Source organism: Podarcis liolepis, assembly GCF_965112155.1.
Source record: "Podarcis liolepis genome assembly, chromosome: 14".
Classification (NCBI taxonomy): Eukaryota; Metazoa; Chordata; class Lepidosauria; order Squamata; family Lacertidae; genus Podarcis; species Podarcis liolepis.
This window is the reverse complement of record NC_139569.1, coordinates 20,916,095-20,940,995: the sequence shown is the minus strand read 5'-3', so window position 1 is coordinate 20,940,995 and position 24,901 is coordinate 20,916,095. Positions and strand designations below refer to the sequence as shown.

The following is a 24,901-nucleotide window of genomic DNA, read 5'->3' as shown; positions in this document are numbered from 1 at the left end:
ATAAGCAAGCAAGCAACTTTTAACAGTCACAGGGGCTAGAAACTAAATCAAAATAAAATGATGGCCACAAGTTTCAGAAAGTTTAATTCTGTACCTATAACCATATTCCCACAGGAATCTCAGCATGTACATAGCTCTCATTATGGTTTGAGCAGGTTATGCTCTACACCTCTTTTGCTAGATTTACAGAAATGTGGAGGATTAGAAAGTTGAAACAGGATAGAGAAGAATAAAGCTATTCCAAAATAATGTCCTTGTGAATTAAATCCAAACAACCTGATACAACGATACCAAAGCAACTTAAGGAAGAACCTTAAAGCTCAAATGTATACATTCCATCGTACGCAGGCAGCCAGATTTCCTCAATCACTCAGAGACATAAATGCAGTCAGAACAAACCAGAATTCCCTACCTCGATGTTGTTGACGGTCAGAACAGTCAAAGCCTGCAAATTATAGGAGAGGGAAAACATTGCATTAGTATTGATTCAACAAATAAGGAATTGGATTAATTGCCTCTTAAGCTATTGTGGCTGGAGGGTCATGGCAAGAGGTATGTCCACGATGCAGCAAGCTTCTCTCCTATTCTGATGAGGAAGTGAAAACATTTAACTTCAGTGTAAATTGGTCTTCTCCTTTCTAAAAGTGTGACACACAACTGTCAAAATGGAATCAGGGAAAACAACCAGTTCTATTGCTTTATGCCCATGTTAGGGGTCTCAAGCTGGAAACTTTAGTACAGCGACTTGGCTACCTTATGCTCTGTGCATGCTTCCCAGAGGGAAGAATGGCTATCTTGTCCTCTACTGTACCTCAGCTGGTGTTGTGCCAAGAGTATTAGCTTGTATACAAGAAGAGCTTTGCTAGATTCAATCAAAGATCCATGTAGTCCAGCATCCATGTAGTCCAGCATCCTTTTCTTACAGTGGCCAAATAGATGTTCCTGGGAAGCCAATGAGCAGGGCCTAAGCACTACAGCACTCTCTCCTCCTGAGGTTTCCAGCAAGTGGTGTTCAGAAGCATACCACTTTTCTTGACCCTGGCCTGTGTAAGTATTTGCCAATATTCTGCTCTACTTTTTCAAAGCAAGCATTACGGGGTCATTCATTGGTCTCTTTCTCCCTGTTGCTTCAGACCATTAGGAATGAGCTGCAGCCAGAGGCAAATACTAAGCCGAAGCTCTGTTTTTCATTCTCTTTCAAAATATTATGTGTAGCATAGGACTAGAGAACATGTAATTGTGCCACTATCAGTTGTGCAAAAGCTGCTGAGTTCAATGAAAAGGGTAATTATATAACAAGTCCCTCTAGATCAGGAGAGCCAACTCATGAGGGCAGAGCCCTCTTGTCCTCCCACCAATAGTTTTGGGAGGGAACCCCCCCCCCCATGGTCCAAAAAAAATCAAGGGATGGAGGAGGCTGAGCACAGAGCCAAGCATGGTGTGGCTTCAATGGCTGACTCCTTCTTGTTCTTCTCCTCCTGCTGAGGAGAGGAAGGAGGGTCAAAGCATCCCTCTGCTGGTAGTGACAGCATGAGCAGGGGGAGGAGACATCTGCCATTGAAGCTGTGATACCACCACATTTGCCTCCACCCCAGGTCCTCCCAACATCCTGATGTCACGCGTATGACATTGGGACATTGTGTGCATGTAATGTCCACATGCACAGTGCTGGCACCCCAATCACCCTTGCAAACTGGTGCCTCTGCTCCAGATGTTGGTGGATTCCAACTTCCATCAACCACAGGCATCATGGTCAATGATGAGGGATGGTGGGAGTTATGAACATAAGAAGAATCTGCTAGATCAGGCAAATGACACCTCTAGTCCAACATCCTGTTCTCATAGAGGCCAGCCTATGAGAATCCCCAGAGCAGGAGCTGAGTACAACAGCACTCTCCCCATTTGTAATCCCTCTTTAGAGGCAGGACGGTGCAACTATGACATCATGAATTGAGCAGAATGGAAGGCGGGTGGGTGGGTGTGCCAAATTTTGGGCTCAGACAGGGCAGTGCTAAAATTTGAAAGCCCCCCTCCCTCTCTTAGGCTGAATCAAACTATTGATCCACCTAGCTCAGTGCTGTCCACACTGACCAGAAGAATCACTCTCAAGTGATTCAGCCAGGGAGGACTCTCTCAGCGCTACCTGGATATGTTGGGGATCGAACCTGGACCCTTTTGCATGTGAAGCAGATGCTCTACCACTGAGCTAGGGCCCTCCCCTGGTTTTTAATTACAACTATTCTATTCCCTAAACTGTCACTGTGCATTACATTTCACTTTCTCTTCTCTCTGTCGGCAACATCTGCCATTTCTTGCAAGTGGCACAGCTATCATGGCACCTGTTGGAGGAGCTAGATGAAAAGTAAGATCCTGCAATGGAGGAGATGTGTCTTTCATAGCCCTTTGATCATTCTGCACATGTAGGCTGCTGCACACCTTTACAGACCTTTTTGCTTTCCAGCATTCTTCTTGGTTAGGGCTCTTTTCACGTGGTTTTCAAGAGTCCTCATTTCTCTCACTGACATTCTCTCTCTGCCTCTCATTTAAGAAAGCCGACAATGTAGTCAGGAGAAATCAAAGCACGAGTATGGCATTCCTTTCCTGTCCTCAATAGGAAACAGTCTGGGGTTTCAAACGCTTTAGATTCCCTAAGTTGGCTGCTCAGTGAAATCTTATTTTGTGCCATTCATTATAGTGCTTTCCTCAGATTTATCCAAGGGTTCCTTCCTCTGTGAAAGAAGCTTCAATTTTTTTCTGCATCATTCACAAGGCACTTTATTTTTTTTAAAAGGATTTCAGTGAGTGTGGGATTTTGATCTTACCTTGAAGTGGTTTAACATTCAATCCCTCTTCCCAGAGAACTCTGGGAACTGTAGCTTTCTGAGTGGAATAGATGTCTTTTAACTACTCTATTCTAAACTTTAAAATGAAAAGCATAATGCCAGTGGTCAACAAAAGAGGTTTAAAGACTCTCTCAGGGCAAGTCTTTAAAACTGCAGTATAAACACTGACAACTGGGAAAAACTGGCCTGCAAGCGCTCCAATTGGAGAACAGCCATTACCAAAGGTGTCAAGGGCTTTGAAGACACTCAAACTCAGGACGAAAGGGAGAAATGTGCTAAGAGGAAGGCACCCTTGGCAAATCCACACTGTGATCAACTCCCGCCCAGAAACCAATGTCCCCACTGTGGAAGGGCGTGTGGATCCAGAATTGGCCTCCACAGTCACTTATGGACCCACCGTTAAAACTGTGTTTATGGAAGACAATCTTCCTCGGCTACAAGTGATCGCCAAAGAAGAAGAAGATGTCTCTTGACAACTCTCAGCACCCTTAACCAAATTACAGCTTCCAGGATTCTTTTGCGAAAGCCAGGAAGCTTTAAAGTGGCATGATACTGCTTTAAATGTATTACTATACATCAACAGCCTGCCCATATAAGCCCCAAGCCACACACAAAATCAACAGCGACACTTTAACCAGTTCTGGGATGCTTATGCATTCCATTCCATAGATGTATGTAGCATTTCATTTTTAATGTTGTGCTGACTGCCATCACATTGAAACAATCCATATTGTTTTCTTAGCCCCTTGTGAAAACATTTCCATATTTATAATGTGCACTCTTATAAAAAATATTTCCAGGTGGAGTACAATATGGTTTAAAACACCATCAAAACATCAATAAATACTGATGGGTTAAAAAAGAAAATTCATGTTACAAAGGCATGTCTACACAGTTTATGGAATAGGCTGCTGGATTATTCACATCTTTGGATTCTGCTCTGCATATTTTGGTATACAAATAGTGCTCACAAAAATATGCACTTTACATAAGAGTTGCATACAAAAAACGCATATTTTACTGGCGAATGTATTGAAAGTGCATGTTGTAAGTATAATGCACATGTGAAGTGCATACAAATTACAATCGATGGGGTAGAATGGCATGTGACGGCACACATAACAGACATAAGATTGAGTACAAGTGACACCGCAATGGGACAGAATTAGCTGCTCAGCCCATCCCTCATTAACATATTGATTAACGTCACAGCCAGACAGCCCATCAGTCACTTCACCTTCTTATTCAACATCTGTGCTTACAGTGTGTTGTTTCTAAAACCACCCCTGAAATATACAGGCTTGGAATGTTAGAGTTATATATTATTGCCATGAAACTGTATCAAGACTTAATAAAGGTGGTATACTGGGAATAGCACCATCATCATCATTCATGCACTTCCTTGCTTGCTATTGAGCACCAGTGGGCACGGTGGATGTTTCTAGAGCTAGCCAAAAATGCTTGCTCAATGGCTTTTGACAGATAGGAGATGCTTTTTCAATGAGCATTGATTGCCATTGCCTACTGAGGTATGGCACACATACCAATGGGGTCTGGCAAAGCAGACTGGAACTTGAAGTGCAGGCAAATGGGAGACGGGGGTATGCTTGAGTTTTCAAGCCTCAACAAGAGCAGGGTTCCAACAGAATCCTGTTTACTTGATGGTGATGATGTCACATTTTTTCAAAAAGATGAACTCAAGGTGACTTACAAAACCAAACATTAGAAAATTTAAGCAATACTCGTAATAATATGCCTAAAAGTGCAGATCCAACTCAACCACCCTACTCCACTAAAAAGTAAGCAGAAAAGTCAAGCCCAAAGGAACCTAAAAACAGGCAGTGATGGGGAGAGCATTCCGCGGACAAGGAGCCACCACTGAGAAGCTCTGTCATTTTGTCCCCACCCTCAGAGGAGGCATAAAGACATGATAAAAGTTATTGTGCATGGTATGGAGAAAGTGAAGATAGGGTGGGGGGGGACTCCCCTCTGTCATAACACTAAAACTCATGGGTAGCCAATGAAATTGAATGTTGTAAAATTCAGGACAGATAAAATAAAGTTCTTCTTTGCATTTTTCCAGCCCTCTGCACACACCCCCCCAGCTGCCCACAACCCCTGCTCTGAAAAAGCACGATGGAAAAAGTTGTCACATGTCATTTCACTGGGCTTTAATTGAAGTCTGAGCACTTGGGAAGGCCGAGGTGTGCAGATCACTGGTGAGATGATTGATTTGAAGAATGAAAGAAAGGAGATTCACAAACACCCCTTAGCCACCTCAAAAATAAGCTCAGAGTGACAAAAACTCCTGGACCCCAGAATTGATTAGCCAGTTTAAAAGCAGCAGAACATTATATATGTCTGGTGATGCCTTTTTGGAACCTCTTAAAAACTTACTTATTCTTCATGGCCATTGCTTGTGCCACTTTATTTTGGTTATGTTGCTCTACAGGAGGACAAGAAGTTTCTTTGCCTCATTGTGGACCAGCTGAAGATTCAAAGGGAAATCCAAAAAGTTACGGGGACTTTCATGATGGTCGCAAAAAAACTGTAGGGAATGTCCACATTACACCAGGTTAATGTTCATTTGTTTTTTAAAAGGCTCAGTGTCCAAAAATGAAAAAAGGATATTGCTCTAGATGCCTGCTGGAGCTGCCCATAATTGCACAGTAAGTTCATTATATAAAGCCAGTCCCTTGAGCCTTCATCGTCCCAGTTAAGCAACAGTAATAGAAAGCAGCTGGAAGAGGACATTAGGTCAGCTGAATCATTAGCCCTGAAAATTGCATCACTATTGCTTCTGTCTGACAGCAAGGCTTTCACACATCATCACACTCCTAAAAAGGGGAGGTCAAACAGTCAGCCAAACTTGGCACGGTAACTCCATTAAGAATGAACTGTAGCTCAGAATTCCAAAAAAGCCCACAACTCTGGGAACTTCTGGGAACTTAATGAATTTTTTACTGCTGTCTTCCCGCCCTGATCTCTGTAACCTCTTGATCTCTTCTGGATATCAGGTTCCTAGTAAAGGGTTCAGTCTTGCCCAGACTGGACCAAAGCATCCTGCTGGTACTACCACTAAACTAGCACAATTACTACAGCTACATTTCTGGGGTATCTGCAGTAATTGACAAAATATGTCTATGCCAGGGCAACCTTTTTGTAGTTTGGCTGCACTCCTTCAGAGTTAATCTGTCAGGGACCGCATACTGGAGGTAGGAGGGACTAGAGTCAAAGATATGTGGGGCCATTACTTTTCTGCCATCCACTTTAACCCCTTCTTCCTCCCTCACATGAAATTAGACCAAAGGCCACAGATTTCCCACCCCCATTTTGTGGCATGGTCAATGATTAGAATGTTTGACCAGGAGTGGGGATATTTGGGTCTGAAGACCCACTCACCCATGATCAGTGATCTTCAACCAGTTACTCTCACTCAGTCCATCCTACCTTGCAGGGTTATTGTGATGATAAAATGGAGAGGTAAACCTCATGAAAATACTACCATGAGCTCCTTGGATGAAGACCATGGGGTCTTTTGTGATTCAAGGCTGCAAGCAGCATAGTCCTAGTCTCTCGAAATGCACTTCTGTAGAAAACCGATTACCAGAAAAAGAACCTTTATTTATTTGCAGAGCTCTGGCAGCTGCTTTTATTTTTCACACTGGGTTATATGTGAGGAACTTGGAAGGAAAGGTCGTATGATCTTGTTAACTGACTTGTCTAACATAGATGGTTTTGCTATCATAACCTACATTTTCTCTAACTAAGAGGAGCATGACTCTTGGAGAGTTAGGTTTGCACCCACTGCACCACAACTGAGAAGGAATTACAGAAAGGCAAACATCGTAAACTGTGTGAATGTTTGAACGTATCAACATTTTGTTCTTGTTGTGGCTTCTTTGGAAGCATCAGGTAACACCCACTGCGTTTTATTGATTATTGCGGCTTGTCTGTCTTGTGTTCTTTGCAGGGACTAGTTGAACTAAGAACTCAGTGTCAATATTATTTGCTTCCAAAGTACTAGTAAGGAGTAGCTTAGGGAACTGAAAGGGTTATCATTTGAATTCAGGGCCAGAGACCTAATACAAAAGAAGAAGAAGAAAGAAGAAGAAGAAGAAGAAGAAGAAGAAGAAGAAGAAGAAGAAGAAGAAGAAGAAGATATAAAGTTCTTAAAATGAATAGCATCCTAAATAGACATAATCATAGGAACCTACAGTAGCGGCCAGGAGGGCAGTGTTGGGGGGGGGTGGGGCTGCATTTGTGAACTTCTCCAAGTATTTATCAGTACACCTGCCTTCCAGACATTGCTGTTTACTGACAGGAAGGGTTAAGGCACCAGGAGAGTAGTGTAGTTCAGCCACAGCATGGGTGCAGTAATAACCAGGAGCATTGGATTGCTCTTGGTAAGTTGCAGCAAAGTGTAGAACTGAGAAGGCAGGTGAGGAACACAGTTACACCCATGGCCCACTGGCTACTACCGGGAGCATAGGAAGCTGCCACACCAGACCATTGGTCCATCTAGTTAAGCAACTCTCCAAGATTTCAGACAGGGGTCTTTCATAGCCCCACCTGGAGATTCCAGGGATGGAACATGGGACTTTTCTACCTTTAGCTGCTCTAACACTGAGCTACAGCCTGTCTCTGGGGAGATGGCTTCCAAAAGAGCTTGGGCTCTTAGGGGGAATAAAACCCAATATCATGTTAATAGCTTGGACTCAGCAATACAGACCAGATGAGTGAGCAACTTTGGCAGTTTGTGGATCTTCGCCCCAGTTGATAAGGACTCTGTTCTGCTTCCAAACCCTTTCTCAGACCCTTAGTGCAGAGGTGGGGAACTCGTGACTCTCCAGAAGTTGCTGGGCTCCTGCTTTCATTAGTCCCAGTGACCATTGCCCACGTTCATCCATTGCCCATGTTGTCAGCCATTAGCAGCTGGAGGGCCACAGACTACCCCATCTCTGCCTTAGTGCTTCAAACTTTTAAATAAAAACATTCTAGACAAATTCCATAACTAAGTCCAGTCCCCAAGCTGTTTGTCACTTAAAAATGTAAAGAAACCAAGAAATGTGTCTCTTCTTTGCATGGTGTAACTCTTGATATCAAGGCTAGGCCTGAATGATCTAGTAAAATTTCTATGAGGAGTGCTGTTACCACTTTGTTGATTTAAGCATTTATCTCTGAAACTATAAGGCGTTGAAATGAAGATGAATATATTTGTCGAAGCTTGGATGTGTTCAGATTAAATTTATCTGCCCAAGGTTTTTCGAAAGACTGCATGGTCCATTCAGCATTTGAAAAGAGACAGAACTGGGAGGGTGGGGGAAAGCGAAATGTCTCCAGTGTACCGACCATTGCTGTATGTTCCGTTGAGGCGAGTTTTCCGCCTCCGCTGCCTTGATGAATTTGTGTTCAAACAGCAACAGGCCTTCTATCAATGTCACAGACTAAATAAGTTTGACTATATGCTGATGTTCCTCAAATTGTTTCTACTAGCAATAGTTCTGGCTGGTTTGTTTGGAGAGAAAATTAATGATGATACACCAAGGTCATTGTGCGTTTGCTGTACGGAACAGATGTTAACATATTAGTCCCACATGCTGGCTTCGTACTGGACTAAAACGGCTTGGGGTTGCAAGCTAATGCAATGAAAGGGAAGTCTCGCCGTGTTACCCAGAAGTGGCAAATGTTTCAAAAGCTACAGTTGATCTACCTATCTACCTGTCCTGATCCAAGTGTAGGAAACCCATGCATACAAGGAAGCATCTTTTGCCCCAAGCACAGCCAATGTGGATGTGGGCAATTTGTATACCTCTATGACAGTGCTTACTTGCAGGTCAATACCAGGTGTGGGGCGGACAGCTGGGTACTTTTGCCCCAGGCCTCAGAGGGCTAAGCTGGTTGGAGGGTCCCACTGGGGACTGGCTGCTTTTTTGTTTTTGAGTTTATAACTTTATTCTAACAAGACTTCCACCCCGAAATTCAGACAAGCTCTACACGGACCTTCTTACTTGGGTCCAGTAGCAGTCAGTGGTGTATTGCAAGCAGGGTGGTGTTGCTCACCTGCCTTCCAGACATCAGACATCAATGCTGGTCCCTATGAAGGAGACGGGAGTTGCTGGGGGAGAGGGAAACAAGGGAAGTAGCACTGCATTGACTCCATCGCTAAGCTCACACCTAGCTCCGCATGCACCTCCCCTCCCCTTTTCAGGAACTGGCACTGATGCTCGGTGCTGAGAAGGCAGGTGAGCAGCCCCACCCTCTCTGTGTCACCCCATGGACCACGACTATCTTTATTCAGATGAAGCAGATAGGTGAGAATCCTTTTGATATGGGTGGCAAAGGAATCACACAACTGGGGGACACATGGGCACTGCTACATTTGGCAGCAGGGGAGTTGGGGAAAGACCACAATTTTGGGGGGATGACTAGGAGTGGTCATTTCATAGGTTCCATTCCATGTTCTTGCTAATAACCATTTGCTCACCCCTCCTACCTTGCACATCTCTGTGATGTAGTGGAAGTAGGATAATGCTCACATCTGCAGCTCCAAAAATGAAGTGCAGTCCAGGTGACTATGGATAAAATAGCAAAAAGAGCACAAGAAATCTAGCAATTGCTTTCTGAAGGACTATACCAAGTCCTAGGCCGCTGTGTTGACATGAAAGGATAACTCATTTCCTGGTGCTAAAACCAGGGCCTCAACATTTGATAATGTAAGATGGTTACTTAGTAAGATTGAGTCGTCACAGTAGGGGTATTATGAGCCAACGCTGGTTGATTCTGAAAACTTTTACCCATGAAAATTAAAATAAATCAGTTCATACTATGACCTCAGCCTCCTACCTACCATAGAATATGCTTTCTTAACTCTGAAATTGTCCTTGGTAATAGGCTTATGTCAAACTTGCCACAATGTCCTTAATATATCCAATCTTTTTAAAAAATAAAAACTCTGCACATTGCAAATCAATACTTATGCAGTTTCCTCCACTGGGATCTGAAAAGTACCCTCTATGCAGCTATCTTCCCAACAAGAGCATAAGAGATTACTAGCACTTTTAACATACCAAGAATCTCTGCAGCCTGTTTTACCATTTCAAAAGTACCCTACTGGCTATTTTGCACAGATCACTGGCATTTTATTGTAATCTTCCAGAAAGATGCAGGTTTTTTAACGTGTTTAATCCTTGGAAAGAAAAGCCATAATAGCTGATGCTTATCAGTCTAAAGGATTATAATAATAATAAAAAATAGCATGCCAAACTGGGTGTGTTCGCATACCAGCAAGAGCCACTTGTTATCTCTACATAATGGCTAATGCCTGAGATCATTTCCTGCATTTAAACAAAGTACAGAAAAGTTATGTATCTCTAATGCAAGATATAGAGACAACCCCCTGATTTGCGCTGGGATTGCATTTTGAGTCATTGCGCGCTTGTGTGAAATTGTGCGAAATTGAAACACCCCATTCTGCCCCTGCTCTGGCCCATTCTACCCCAGCTGCGCCATTCCACCCTTTTAATGGCCATCTTTGATGACGTTTCAGAGTCACTTCTGGGTTTGGTGCTGTGTGAGTATGCACAATCATGCACATATTGGTTGTGCCTAAAATGGGGATTACCAGTATATGCACACCTTGAGTGGATTTTTCACCCCAAGGGCCACATTCCCTTCTGGGCAAACGTCTGAGGGCCACATGGCAATGGTGTGTGGGGCCAGAAGCAAAAATGGGTGGTGCAAGGGATTCAAATTTTACCTTTGTACATTAAACTACAGCGGTGCCTCGCAAGACGAAATTAATTCGTTCCGCGAGTTTTTTCACCTAGCGAATTTTTCGTCTTGCAAAGTACGGTGTCGGAAAAGTTTTGGAAAGGCTTCAAAAATCACCAGAAACCTCAAAAAAGGCTACCACACTGCGTTCTATGAGTTGCTCCTCGAAGTCAAGTCGCAACTGTATTAACGGTGTTAAGAAAAAGGAAACAAACTTGCAAGACGTTTTCATCTTGCGAAGCAAGCCCATAGGGAAATTCATCTTGCGAAGCAGCTCAAAAACCGCAAAACCCTTTCGTCTAGCGAGTTTTTCATCTTGCGAGGCATTCGTCTTGTGGGGCACCACTGTAGTGTCTATGCATACTCTCTCACACACCCTCCCTATCCTATAGCTGGACAAGCAAGTTTATCAGCGTTCAAGGACAACGTTCTAGCTCAGCAAAGACACTTGCAGTGAGAAGCAGAATCAATGAGGGGTGTAGACTGGAGAGACATGGTTGTGATCTGGGGAAAGACCCAAAGGCTAGATAAAAAGGCCTGAAGGGGTGCATTTAGCATCCTGGCCTGATGTTCCTCCCCCACATTCCCATATTTCCCAACTAATTTTGGCACTGAAAAACAAGAAAAAAAACTTTGAAGTAGACACAGTGCTGGACTGCCCATCCCAGAGCTCTGATGAAAATGCAGCTCGACCCCTCAAGACACATTAGAAGTAGAAGGAGGCGCAATAACCTATGGTTGCCATACATCCAGGATTCCCCCAACTTCAATGGGATTTGTACCCCACCCCCCAAAAAAACCAACTCAACAGCTTTTCTATCCGGATTTTCACTTTTTGAAATATGGCAACCGTAAATAACCCCCCTCCTCAGCTGATCTGCTTTTGTGCCTGTATGTGTCCTGCACATATGTTTGCTCTCTCTTTGTGCGTGTCCTGCTTGTGACTCTTGTGTATGCAGTGGGTAAATGCAACCCACAGATCTACAATTGTTAAGAGTTACCTGGGAAGAGGGATTGACCATAAAACCACTTTTGGAATTGTACCTCCTTGAGGAAGAAGAAGAAGAGTTTGGATTTGATATCCCGCTTTATTATTACCCTAAGGACTGTCAAAGCGGCTCACAATCTCCTTTCCCTTCCTCCCCCACAACAAACACTCTGTGAGGTGAGTGAGGCTGAGAGACTTCAGAGAAGTGTGACTAGCCCAAGGTCACCCAGCAGCTGCATGTGGAGGAGCGGAGTCGCGAACCCGGTTCCCCAGATTACAAGTCCACCGCTCTTAACCACACCACCACACAGGCAAATAGGGAAATCTCCCAACAGATTTCAGTTAGCACCCTTAACAGTTCCCAGGATTCTTTGGGGGGGAAGCCATGACTGTTTAAAATGGTGCAAGTACTGCTTTAAACGTATCATGCAGATGGGGCTAGAATGTAGCATTTTCATCCCAAACAATTGCAGTGTTAGCTAACAAGCAAAATAATCAGGGTGACCCTACCGTTGGGTTGAATGTGGTATCCGCCTCAGGAGGCAGATGCAGGGGGGAGGCTTTCACTGCTATTGTAGGGCAAACAACTGTGAGACAAACTATGCATGAGTGTTTGGTTCTGCACGCACACCCTCACAGACACTGCTGTTCTTTTGAATAATTCTCATCGTTATTCTGACTTCTAATAAAATGAGGTTGTCACCTATTATTTGATTTCACCGATCCCAGGCTGTTTGCTATCCCTGCCTGGTGCCGGATGCCCATTTCTGCTGATCTACTTCAGCATCCAGATATCCTACCAAGTCAGCCACAGGTAATTGGATTCCTCACTGTGAAGTACAGCAGAGGCTGTGCAGGAGGGGAGGGGATCAACAAGGGAAAAGAGAGGCAGTTAAAGCTGTTTTCCCCTTAATGCTGCTCTAAAAAGGCGAAATGACACGACTTGGAGACAGGTAAAGTGCAGCTCAAATTTTAATCTGAATCTCATTTCCCTCCGACTCTGGAAGGCGTTTAGCTCATTCTTGTGGAACAACACGTTTTCCCCCAAGGGTAAAAGTAGACACCTGGCAGAGGGCATGTTCCGAAAGTCATTTACATGCGAGTAAGGGAAACACTGGCGCTTTTTGCTGACATCTACTCTGCACCATCTGCTGATGGGTAAGCACCGGTCACTTGGCTCATTGCAGAAAAGATTCATCATGATCTAATTTCCACAAGGAGCTTCCACACAGCATCAACACAATGGACTTCATGAGCTGACATAGTTTTGAATGAGTATATCAAAGTACTGCAGCTTCTCACTGAGCTTGTTTCTTGGTGCAGATGATGGCAAAGTTATTCTGAGGCATGTTGGGATATGAACCATGAACACTCTAGTAGCCCACCACATGCAGAACTGGAGGTTTTGTTGACATCTACTCTGCACCATCTGCTGGTGCGTAACTGATCCCTTGACCCATTCCAGAAAATGGGTCCCTTATTACCCAGTTTCCACCAAGAACTTCTCAAAAGTCTTGTTGCCTCTATGTGATTGAAGAAATAAACCCCTTCTCAGCAGAGAAGCTGGCCAGTTCTCCTGAGGTACACTTAGATATGAATGGCAAAACTTCTAAAAGCCCACCTCAAGGAGTTTTGTGGGGGTTTTCCATCTCTCCTGTCCCACCTCCACCCCCCACTGCCAGGGGCCTTGTAAGGGGGAGATGCTCCCAAAAGGTTTACTCCTGCTTTCTCTTGGCATTTTTATGGGGGTTGCCCTTTGCCTTTTGACAGGAACATGAATGTGTTGTTGTTTTTAGTCTTCATAGAACAAGTTGGGACTTAATTGTCTTAAATTTCTGTAAGTTCTATTTTTTTACTTGGATTTTGTATTGTCTGTGAACAGTAAATCTTCTCCAGCTTGGACCAAAATCTGATCCATAGAAGAATCCCTGGCTTCCCATTTACCTACACAGATCCCCCAACCCTGCAGCAATATGCTGCCCTTCTGTTCCTTGTCAAATGGTCATTGGAGGAGCAGACATCATAGACACATAGAGAGAAGATACAAGGATGGCTTGTTCCCTAGTCGAAAGTTGGAAAGCCACAGGAGATGTATTTTTCCTGAAAGCTGATGATTTGGGGTGAGTGTTCAACTGACTTTGGGGACTTTTGAAGACAGCAAGATTTGCTGGAGCTAAGTAGGAACATTTCTCTGAGCTCTCAAATTGGCTTAGAGTATTTCAGTGTTAAACTGAAAAGAATACTGCAGATCACACCCCTCTCTACTTCTTAGAAGTCCATGTAGCACACTATGTGGTTAATGCTGGTCTGGAATTGTTCCTCCAGTTTCTCGCCAGAATTGCCCTCTGGAAAATGGGGTATAGTTTTCAGCTGCTTTATAGGGTGGAGGGAGAGAAATTTCATTGAATTTTTGGTAGTAGGCAGTTTCAAGTTATCTTTCTTAGCCTTACATGGCGGTCAAGGGATTTGAAGGACTCCCCCCTTCCCCCTTGCTTTAAGTTTAAAAGAAGACCTTTCCATAACTTCTCTCTTTGTTGGTGAACTTGATGGGACACCTTGGGAATCACACAATGCAACCGATGGTGTTTCAGTAAGTGTGGTCAATGGGGAAGCTAATGAGACAGCCTCTTGCACAGCTTTCTGCCACACCTCCAGGTATCAAATACCAAAAGGACTCAATCTCTTTCCCCATGTGTGTAGATGAAGTGGAAATACATGGGGGGGTGGACCCTGTAGTAGACTGCATAAGCTGCACAAACCACGTAGCTCAGTGATAGACCATCTGCTTTGCATGCAGAAGGTCCCAGGTATGATCGCTGGCGTCTTCAGGTAGGATAGGGGAAACTCCTTTCCTGAAACCCTGGAGAGTTACTGCCCATCAGTGTGGACAACACTGAATTAGATGGGCCAACAGTATGACTCCGTAAAAGGCAGCCTCCTGTGTCCCTGCATAATATTTGGAAATTTAAAAAAGTAACAACTGAGGATTAATAATCTGTCATTTCCAGTTTGGAAACAAAACCAGGTAATTTGGAGTGCTCCAATTCAGGGAGACATCCAGACGAGGAGAGTGTTGGCGCAGTTAAGGGAGATGGTTCCAGTGTAGCGTTAAATGTTGTCCTGATATTCTTTGGAACTTTGTAGTGGATGTTTTAAAACCTAGCTGAATAGTAATTCAGTTCATATGGTTAATTTTTTATCCCTCAATCAAGAATTCATGGAGGTTATTGTGACATTGCTGTAAGTATCTGAAGAGCCCAGGCCTGTAAATAATGGATGGGACAATAGGAGTGCCAAGCAGACTATTTCCCTGCTTGGGGAAACTCAAATTGTGTCTGTGTGAGCATGCAAACAGGTAAACAAGAGTGAACAGTAATTCCCCTTGCTTCATAAAAAAAAAAATGTGTTACTAAGACAAGTGTAGCCTTGGTAATTATAAAGTGCTAATCTAAAGATAGTTAGAAATGTTTTACCACCACTAGTTTGCAATTATTGTTCTCATTTTTTAAAAGACGAAATAGTCCTTCCGAGTGCTGCCAGCAGTGAAATGTTGCAGTGCGGAGTGTTGCTGCTTACTGTCTCAGTCATGCAGCAAGGGAGGCAGGGAAGGGATGCTACAAACATCTGTCCACTGAGCAAACTGTACATTAGCAAATGACTTCTCTGCAAGGTGATGATGGGGACAACTTGAACACTGAGTGGCAGTCAGGTTTCTGTTAAAACATAAGGCTTTGTGATTCGGTGGCAGGAGCAGAACAGGGACTGATTGGGATGAGGGAAAGGTCACTCAGGACACAGCGATTGGATAAGCATCAACCACAACACTTCATTGGCTACTGCTTCACAGAAGCATGGTGAGATGACAAGGATCCTACTTCTGACAACATGAGAACCAGGTCACATTGAGAAGAAAGGCTGGGATATTGGGAAATCTTTTTCAGCCTGAGGGCTGCATTGCTTGTTGTGCAACTTTCTGGGACTGGGCCAGAGGCAAAAGTGGGAGGAGCAATAGATGTGACTCTTCTCTTTGTAGGATAAGATACATTCCAGCCATTCAAAAGCCATTGGTTTCTGCACACATATCGTTCCATCCTAGGCAAACAAAGGCCATGATCCACCATCCACGGGCACATTCCAGCCAGGAGGAAAAAGCATTAAGGAGGGCACAGATTCCCATTCAGACCATATACAAAAGTCACACTGTCCAATTGCCACACTATAGATCTAACTTGCTCAACCAGTCATTTCTTGTTCCCAGGGATCCCTGCGAATTCATCGTTCCATGATGACAAGTATAATGATTTCTAGCAGAGAGCTCTCACCATCTCAGCACAGTACAACCCCTTGACAGACATAGGAGCCAACTCCTAGGGACCGTGGGAGCTTTGGCCCCCACAATAAAATACTAGAGGGGGCCGGGCCCCCACAGTGTTGATGGACATTCCCATTCAGTGTTTGCACTGTGTCTTGTGATTGATTATGCAGGGTGGAGCTTACCTGGGTCTCCACACAATTTTATTCAAGTTGGCACCCCTGACACAGCTGGCCTTACCATTAAGACCAGTAAGGCAACCAACTCAGGCAGCAAATACTGGAGGGTATCAGGGGCAGCCCCCTTCAGCTGTTTGCCAGCGTTGAAGTAAGATTCATCTGCCAAGCTTCTGCATATGGAAAGTGGAGGAGCAGCATTAACTTGTCATCAGGGAGCAAAATATCTTGGACCATCCCTGTGCAGTGTACCAATAGTACACTATAAATAACAATACACACATTAAATTAAACAAGATGAAAGACACAGCACCAAGTCACCCCTAATGACAGACAGCAGAAGAAATCCAAATTGTAGATTTGCAGTGTAGAAAGGATTTCTCTGGCCATCTATATTCAGAACACTATGCCATGAAGCTCATGATACTATCTAATTATTCTGAGATAGCTTGAAAGTTTCAACTGATGCACTTGCCCAAATGGGATTTTTTTGTTATTTTGATTGTCTTTTGTCCAGCCACAGGTTATCAGGCATATTTGTAGAGAGGAGTTCCACCTTCCCCTTCTCCCTTTTGTGCTTTAATGCTGCATATTACATTATCTGGCCAGGTTGTATTTCCAACCGAAATTAACTTGCAATGCAATTTACTTTGTTACAGGGAAAGAATGGCAGCCTTCGTGCAGATGCTTGCATTTCTCCTTTTTGAGGAAAAAAGTTAATTAGGTTATTTAATTGCAATTCTACCTAGTGAACAAACAACCATCCAACTGGTTCTTATACAAAGGTACAGCTATCAGTTTGGATTTTGGGGGTTTTATCCAGCTTAGTTACACTCAGAGTAAACCCACTGAAATTAATGCACTTACAATTAGCCACCTCCATTAAATTCAAGAAGTCTACTCTGAACAGGTCTAATGTTGGATATAATCTGTTGGGGATACCTGAAAGATCATTCCCCCCCCCCATCCTTCTCTGGACCATGCCCATTTTGTATATATTCATAACTCTGTTCTGTCCAATTTCTGCATTAATGTACTTAAAACAAAAAGCTGCACCATGTGTGTATAAATTCGTATCTACATATGTATTTTGTATGCTTTTTTATTTTTTTACAAAAATATACATTTATAGAATGGTTTTATTTAAATTTAAATAACTCAATTTGTTTCACCCTAAAATATACAATATAAAATTTTATTTGGGCCAAGTCTGTAGCTGCATTGGATCTGAAATAGTTTCATATATCAACTTGTTTTTAATTGTTTGTATGCACAACATTGTTTTCAAATGTTTTTCTTGATAATTTTTGTTTGATTTTGTTTTTACTGTGAAATCCGTTCAAAATATTTTCGGGGAAGCAATTCATTAATGGAATCAAATAAATGAATAGATGGCAAAATTTAGACAAGTACAAAACCCTGATCCACAGCTCCTGGACTTTAGTCCAGAAAGTTCAGATCAAGACATGGCAATTCAGAAAGATTGAATTCTTCAGGTATCCCCACATGAACCCTTTTCTTTTCTCTCCTTTAAATTCCTCAGCTGTTCCACATGCAGAGAAACCACCAAAGATAATGTGAATATAAGTTTGGGCAACATATTGCTGGAAACCTACAGAAATAAACAACCCATTGAAAATGTTGACAAAATTCGTAAACAACAACGCCAACAAAAATATGGGGGAATTGTAAAACTTGAGAGGAGTTGCTAGAAATTAAATATATGCCCCCAATTCCTTTCTCTCTCTCTCTCTCTCTCTCTCTCTCTCTCTCTCTCTCTCTGTGTGTGTGTGTGTGTGTTTCTGGATTTGTCCCTGTCTATTATTGTACCTGACCCCACCCGACTCCTGAAATACATGCCCAACAGCTTTCCACTGAGGTTATGTGGCCTTCAGCCTGAAGACATCCCCCAAGCCCTGGGCTATTAACTTTCATTTAAACCACTGAAAATTCAGGTAGGTTTTTGGGATGCACCTGAGATAGTTACTCTGATAAGGTAGGGTTGCCATATTTAAAAAAAAGCTTTTTTTTAAGTTGTTGACAAAGCTCTGGCTTTTGGAAATTCCCCCTGGACATCAATTTCACCTTTGAAGTCCCAGTAATGTCCGGGGAAATCTGGACGTATGGCACTCTCCCATGGCAATAGCTCTGGAAAGCAAAGGCTGAAGGCATTTAAACAACTGCCTGAAACACACAAAGTTAGAGAAACATGTGAAGCCTGCCCCCCTGCCCTGCAGCTGCATCTCTATGTGAAGAAAGAAATTTTACTGGTGGTCTTTCTGCTGTTGAAGAAAAAGGCAGAAAATAAGAGGCAGGAGTGGGAACCCCATTGGCCTGTGATATATTTGCTGGACACCAACTCCCATCTGCCCCAGGCAGCATGGTCCAATGGTCAGGGACGGTGGCAGTTGCGTGGACCAATCCCATCTGAAGGGCTTCAAGTTCTTCATCCCTGGTCTAGTAGAATAATTCAGTTTGGATGCAGGAGGTCTCAAATCCAATTTCTGAACAAGTCCTTCTGGGCTGGCAGGAGTAGGATTTAATGGGGATGGGCTGCAGTTTGGTGGTAAAATACAGATCTTGAATGCAGAAGGTGCCCAGTTTAATCCCTGCTATCTTCTGGCAAAAAAGTTATATAGCAAATTATGTTGAGAAAGACCTGCCATTCAACTGAGATAGTTCTAAGCCAGATGAACCAATGTCTCAGTGCATTCAGGCTGCCTTGTGGGGAAAGCTGAGAAACAAGGCTCATTCCATCAGCTAGACACATTTGTACCCAATCTATTGTCCTTGGTTGCTCCAACCAGCAGAGAATATGGTCCTCAAAGGCATTTAGTGTACACCAGTATCTAAGATAGGATGCAGGTGGTGCTGTGGTCTAAACACTGAGCCTCTTGGGCTTGCCAATCAGAGGGTCGGTGGTTCAAATCCCCACGACGGGATGAGCTCCCGCTGTTTGGTCCCAGATCCTACTAACCTAGTAGTTTGGAAGCGCACCATAAAAGTGCAAGTAGATAAATAGGTACTGCTCCAGCAGGAAGGTAAACAGCGTTTCTGTGTGCTGCTCTGGTTTCGCCAGAAGCAGCTTAGTCAAGCTGGCCACATGACCCGGAAAAAATGTCTGTGGACAAACGCCGTCTCCCTCGGCCTGTAAAGCGAGATGAGTGCCACAACCCCAGAGTCATCTGTGACTGGACTTAACTGTCAGGGGTCCTTTACCTTTACTTTTAGTATCTAAGATAAGCTAGATCAAATCTGGCTGCTGTTGAGGGAAGACTCAAATCAGCTCTAAGATGAGCCAATGGAGTCCCAGGAGGAAGCCCCAATATCTGCCTCATAAATTTATTTACACACACACATGCAGAGAGAGACAGAGAGAGAGAGATGAAAATGTTAGTGCTTTATATGTATTCCCCCTCTGCTGCTGCCCCATGGCATAATGTATTTACATTTCTGTTTTTAAATGCAAGTCACTTGGGGACCCTCTCCTAACACAATTTGGTCATTCTTTTTTGCCTACCTTATTATACCTAAACTTATGCACTACAAGTACAGCTACCTTCCAGCCTTGTCACTTACAAGCTGAAGTAAATAAAGTTCAGGTTTCTTTTTTCTTTTTGTTTGGGTTTTTTTGTTTTGGAAATCACTGTGGGTAGCAAGGATAGAAAACGATCCTATTGAGATGAGGGAAATGGACGAGACAGAAGGTGCTCCTAACCGCAATCAAAAATTAATTAGAAAAAAGGAACAAGCCAAAGGACAAACATCTGTGAGTGAAGGATGCGAGGAGATAAACAAATCCAGTGGATGACATTTAATTTTGAATTAGGATCAGAATCCTGCTGGGTTACATATAGGGTGGCTTGTAAATACTTTGGGGAGACGGCGGAGAGATGAGAACGTGAAAGAAACAACAACAAAAATGTCTTTGCTTCGGCAGGTATCTGTGACGCCATTCATAATTTGCATCCGTATTGCTAACGTTTGATTCAAGGGATACTGAGCTCTTCAGCAGCTAGAGAGAGCCAGGCAGAGCAGGTTAGTGCTGTGCTGGAAGTTCCTCCTGCATTTTCTCATGAGCTGAAAAAATTGCATTTGAAAAGAAATTGCATTTGAAAACGGTCAAGGGTGAGATAATTCTCATGGGTGGGGTGCAAGGTTTTTGATGTGCTTGCACCTTACTTTTGAGGTGGCTGACAGGTACGTGTCTCCTTTCTTTCATTCTGCAAATCATCTCACCAGTGATCTGTACTCTGCAGCCTCCCTGGGTGCCCATGCTTTGATCAAAGTCCAGATGAGGGCATCATGAAGTGACTCCTTCCATGGGACTTTTTTCATATCAGGAAGCATAGACAGCCAGGGAGGCTAAAAAGCACTGAAGAAAAATGGCACACAACATCCTTGGCCACTATCCAATGAAATGGTAAGCACCACAGCCCACAATTCTCAAGAAGTTCTTGAGTGCACAATGTCTATGCATTATTTCCAGCCTTGGCAGCAGTAAGCAAGTTGCTAGGAATCACAAGTGGGAAGAGTGCTCAGGCTGGACTGTGATGGGCTTTTGGCCTGGTGTAATAGGGCTCTTCTTCCTCTATTCATTCTGCTTCTAGGCATAACTGGAAGCACTGGGGCCTGAATAGAATTGGGGGGGGGTCAGGATTGGAGACTGTGTGGCCTCTGTTAAGTCAGGGCAGAACCAAATCCAATACCTGGGCTGTTTGAGGACAGAACCTGGAATTCATTGGCATTCCAGACTCCCGGTAAGGATAATCTGATTGAAAGGGAGTTTTACTGGTCAAAGGAGTGAAATATTGGCTGGTTGTCAGCCCTAATTAAATGAAAAAAATGGAAGATTGGCATTTCTGTCCTCGAAACAGGGATTGCATTGGTACAGTGGTCAATTCATTGTATTCTAAGGGCCTAATGATATGTGATGCTAATTGCATTGCTTGCGATAAGGTTGTGGGTTTTCTTTTTCTTCTTTATTTAATTGCAGAAGCAGAGCACATTGGAAACACATTGGAAGCACATGGGGGAAGGGATATTTAACCCTCCCCCTCAGCCACGTTCAGAATGACCACAGAAGGCATCTAAAGACACTAGGATTTTTTAGATGAGATGAGGGATAAAAGGGGAATACATACAAAATGGAAGAAGGAGTCATGAATGAGGAGTATAAATGAGTAGCCAACACTTGCAGGGAATAGGTCAGATGGGCAAAAGCTCAGAACGAGCTCAGGCTTGCAAGAGAGTTTAAAAATAATAAGGTGCTTTTTTAAAAAAACAAAAACTGTATTTGAAGCAAGAAGAAGATCAAAGAATTAATAGGTCCTGTGCCTGGAGAAGATGGAGAAATGCTACAGGGTCACAAAGAGCCTACATGTGATTACTAAGAGCCTACATGTGTTTCTCAAAAAGAAGTCATGCTGGACTATTCTGGCAGTGCAGATAATACTGAGCTAGATGGACCAATGGCGAAAGGTGGCTTTCGATGTTCTTATGTGTCTGGTGGGGGCTATGCCATAGTAGCAAAATAGTTAGGGATGCTTATGTTTCTGAACACTGCCATGCACTGATGGGTATAATAAGCCAGTTGAAATGACATTGGAGTAATCATAAATAATCATTAGAGCAAACAAGAGAGGGAATAAGCACACAATTATGCACTTGGAAGTCAGAAATAAGAAGGCCGACACAAAAGGCAAGGGGGAAGAGTACTAAATATTGGTTTAAGTGTATTTGTTTTATGAATGTAATCAGCTTTGAGTTCTCATTGAAGAAAGCAAGTGGAGAAACGCCTTAAAAGGCATGGGCACGTGAACAGGAAGGAGAGAGGAGGGGAGAAATTTGGCTGGCTCATTCCTAATCGGATTAATTAATCTTGAGAGCCAAATGACATTTTGAGGCCCCATGTATTATTCCTGCACTGCTATCCATTAAAAATGCAGTTCATTAGTAACTGAGGCAGCATTTAAGAGAGCCAGATGCAAAGCTCCATTTGCCAATGTGGAAATAATTTCTAAACATTGTGCAGTCCTGTGTGTGAGAGAGATCATATCTGGCACAAATTAAGGGGTGTTGATGTGATTACTTTGCTTTCAATATGGCTGAAGGGAATTTGTGAGTGTCCTTTCCTTCATTCTTTAAATCATCTCCCTAGTTGTTTGCAGTCTGCAGCCTTCCTGCCCATGGAAGACACCATCAAGTAACCCCTAGTTTTTTTCCAGATAAGAAAGCACAGTCATACACCACACACCCCATACATATTTCTCATAAGTAAATCCTGGTGAATTCAGTGCAGCTTGTAAAAAGGTAAAGCGAGCCCTGACCGTAAGTCCAGTCGTGGCCAACTCTGGGGTTGCTGCGCTCATCTCACTTTATTGGCCGAGGGAGCCGGTGTACAGCTTCTGGGTCATGTGGCCAGCATGACTAAGCCACTTCTGGCAAACCAGAGCAGCGCACGGAAACACCATTTACCATCCCGCTGGAGCAGTACCTATTTATCTACTTGCACTTTGACGTGCTTTCGAATTGCTAGGTCGCGGGGATTCGAACCGCTGACCTTCTGATCAGCAAGTCCTAGGCTCTGTGGTTTAACCCACAGCGCCACCCGCATCCCTCAGTGCAGCTTAGTCACAGGTAAATTGGATGACTTTTGGGGGGTTTGGTATTGCATCTTATATGTTTAATTGCTCTGGGATCTTCAGGTGAAGGATGGGCAGGGAATCTAATAAATGAATGACTAAATGAAATCCTATGCATATTGACCTGAAATTAAGACCCATTAACCTCTATAGGACTTCTCAGTAGACATGAACAGGATTTATGCTCTAATACACCAATAAAGATAACAGCAACAACAGTGATGATATTGACTAATTTATTGCTACCCCACAAATCTGAAATTCTTGTTCTGAATTATTATTATTTTGCCTTGTTTATTTAACATTGGATTCTGGTAAGCTCATTTACTATAGTCATCTGTTAAAATATTTGTGATAAGCAAACACCAAACAGGTGTGCACCCCCCCCCCTCTCCTCGCATCAAGACATTTTGGTCTAAACATTTCTAAACGATTCTCCGCCACAGCTTTTGTGTACACGTAATATTTGCAGTGTTCTAATTACAAGCTCCTCACATCCAAATGGCAGGCATGAGATGCAAGTCAAAGGATCTAGTCCCAATCAGAATCACTGCAACTCTGGGATGAGACAGGATAAACAAAGTGATCACACTGCAATTTGCATATAAATAATAATGGGATGTTAATACAATGCGGCAAATCCTCGCACGCCAAACTACAGTAATTTCAAACCGTAAACATTTTACTTTGTAAACATGCACACACACACACACACACTATTAGAATTATGTTAATATTAAAATTTCAATTCGTGTATTTGTGCGGAACAGAAACTAGATGGTGGTCACCAAGAAATAATTGGTTTCTTGCTAAAGTAAACTGACATGTTAACTGCATTCCAGCATATAAAATAAAATTATAAAGCTCATCTCCGGCAGATTTACAGGGTGATCATAAAGATGTCTAAATATTGTCTGTCTGTCTATCCATCTATCTATCTGTACCTAGTAGCCATATTTCCCAGCCATTTCCCCCCACCCATCACCCATGCCCCAAAATTGCAACATATATAAGATTATGGAATAGGCCAGCTATCAATTCCATGGAACAAAATGTATGTTTCGAAGCCGGTAGAGAAGATGGGAGAAAAGAAACCAGTCCTTGCTGACAGATCTTTAAAGACTGGTGTACCACTATTCCTAGGGCTGGGTTCAGACTTAGCCTTCTGCAGATGTAAAGGCTCCTTCTGGCCAGAGAAAACTTTTGATCCAGTGACAGCATACCGTTGGCATGTAGGGGAAGTGATTTGCCATGGTCCTCCACCACAGGTACAGTGTTTGAGATAGTGCTACAGAGGAAGGAGGGAATTGGGGGGGGGGGGACAAACCTCCACTGGAAGGAGACCTGCCCCTTCCCCTGATGCAATTCAGAGGAAACTCCTGCCACTGAACCCAGCACATGAAACAGGGATTCATCTTTATCTGGCCCTCAGGATAACACCCTCTCCTTGGGCCAAACCGCTACCTGGCCCTGCTTTGCACCCCAAGTGTTTTTGCTTGGCAGGAATGTATCCTTGATCTCTGCTAATGCCTCTTGCTTGCCTCACAGGGTTGTTGTGAAGATGAACTGAGGATGGGGAGAAACACCTATGAGCTCCTTGGGAAAAATATAATGTAATGCTTCAATAATGATGTAAACAAATAAGAAAAAAATATCTTCAGAGCAAAGTAGTGTGTGTGTGTGTGTGTGTGTGTGTGTGTGTGTGTGTGTTTCAGTTCAAGTTCTTTAATTGGACAGCAAGCTGAATGAACATTCAACCTATTATTTCACAGCATTCTACAATTGAATGTGTTTTGGCCTGCACATTATTTTATTTACTGCAATTATTGTCCACCTTTTCTCCCAGAAGCCCAAGGTGATGTACATGGTTCTCCTCTTCCTCATTTCATCCCTGCAACAACCCTGTGAGGTAGGTTAGGCTGAGAGGCAGTGACTGGCCCAAGGTATGCTTCATGGCTGTGTGAGCATTTGAACCCTGGTCTTCCAGATCCTCGTCCAGCATTCTAAAAGTGTAAATTACATTGGTCCATGTTAAAATGGGAACTAAATCTAATTTCTCCCTCATTCCTACTCATAAGTAGGTCCCATTGAGTTCAGTGGAACCTACTCCCAGATTACATGTGCAAACTTGCAGCCTCAGCTATTAATTAAAGCTTAGGTTGTTT

General features: G+C 43.2%; 1 protein-coding gene across 17 annotated transcripts in view; it reads right to left on the bottom strand.

Moving 5' to 3' along the window:
* The window catches only part of RBFOX1 (RNA binding fox-1 homolog 1), a 1,450,244-nt gene that overhangs the window by 1,096,124 nt on the left and 329,219 nt on the right, over positions 1-24,901 (bottom strand). For 15 of the 17 annotated variants that reach the window (XM_083473685.1, XM_083473688.1, XM_083473683.1 and 12 more), the window contains exon 3: positions 413-445. The exons of the other annotated variants lie outside the window; for them this stretch is intronic. In XM_083473685.1, coding sequence (XP_083329811.1) covers positions 413-445 — 33 coding nt within the window. The remainder of the gene's footprint in view (positions 1-412; positions 446-24,901) is intronic. 17 annotated transcript variants of the gene reach the window in all.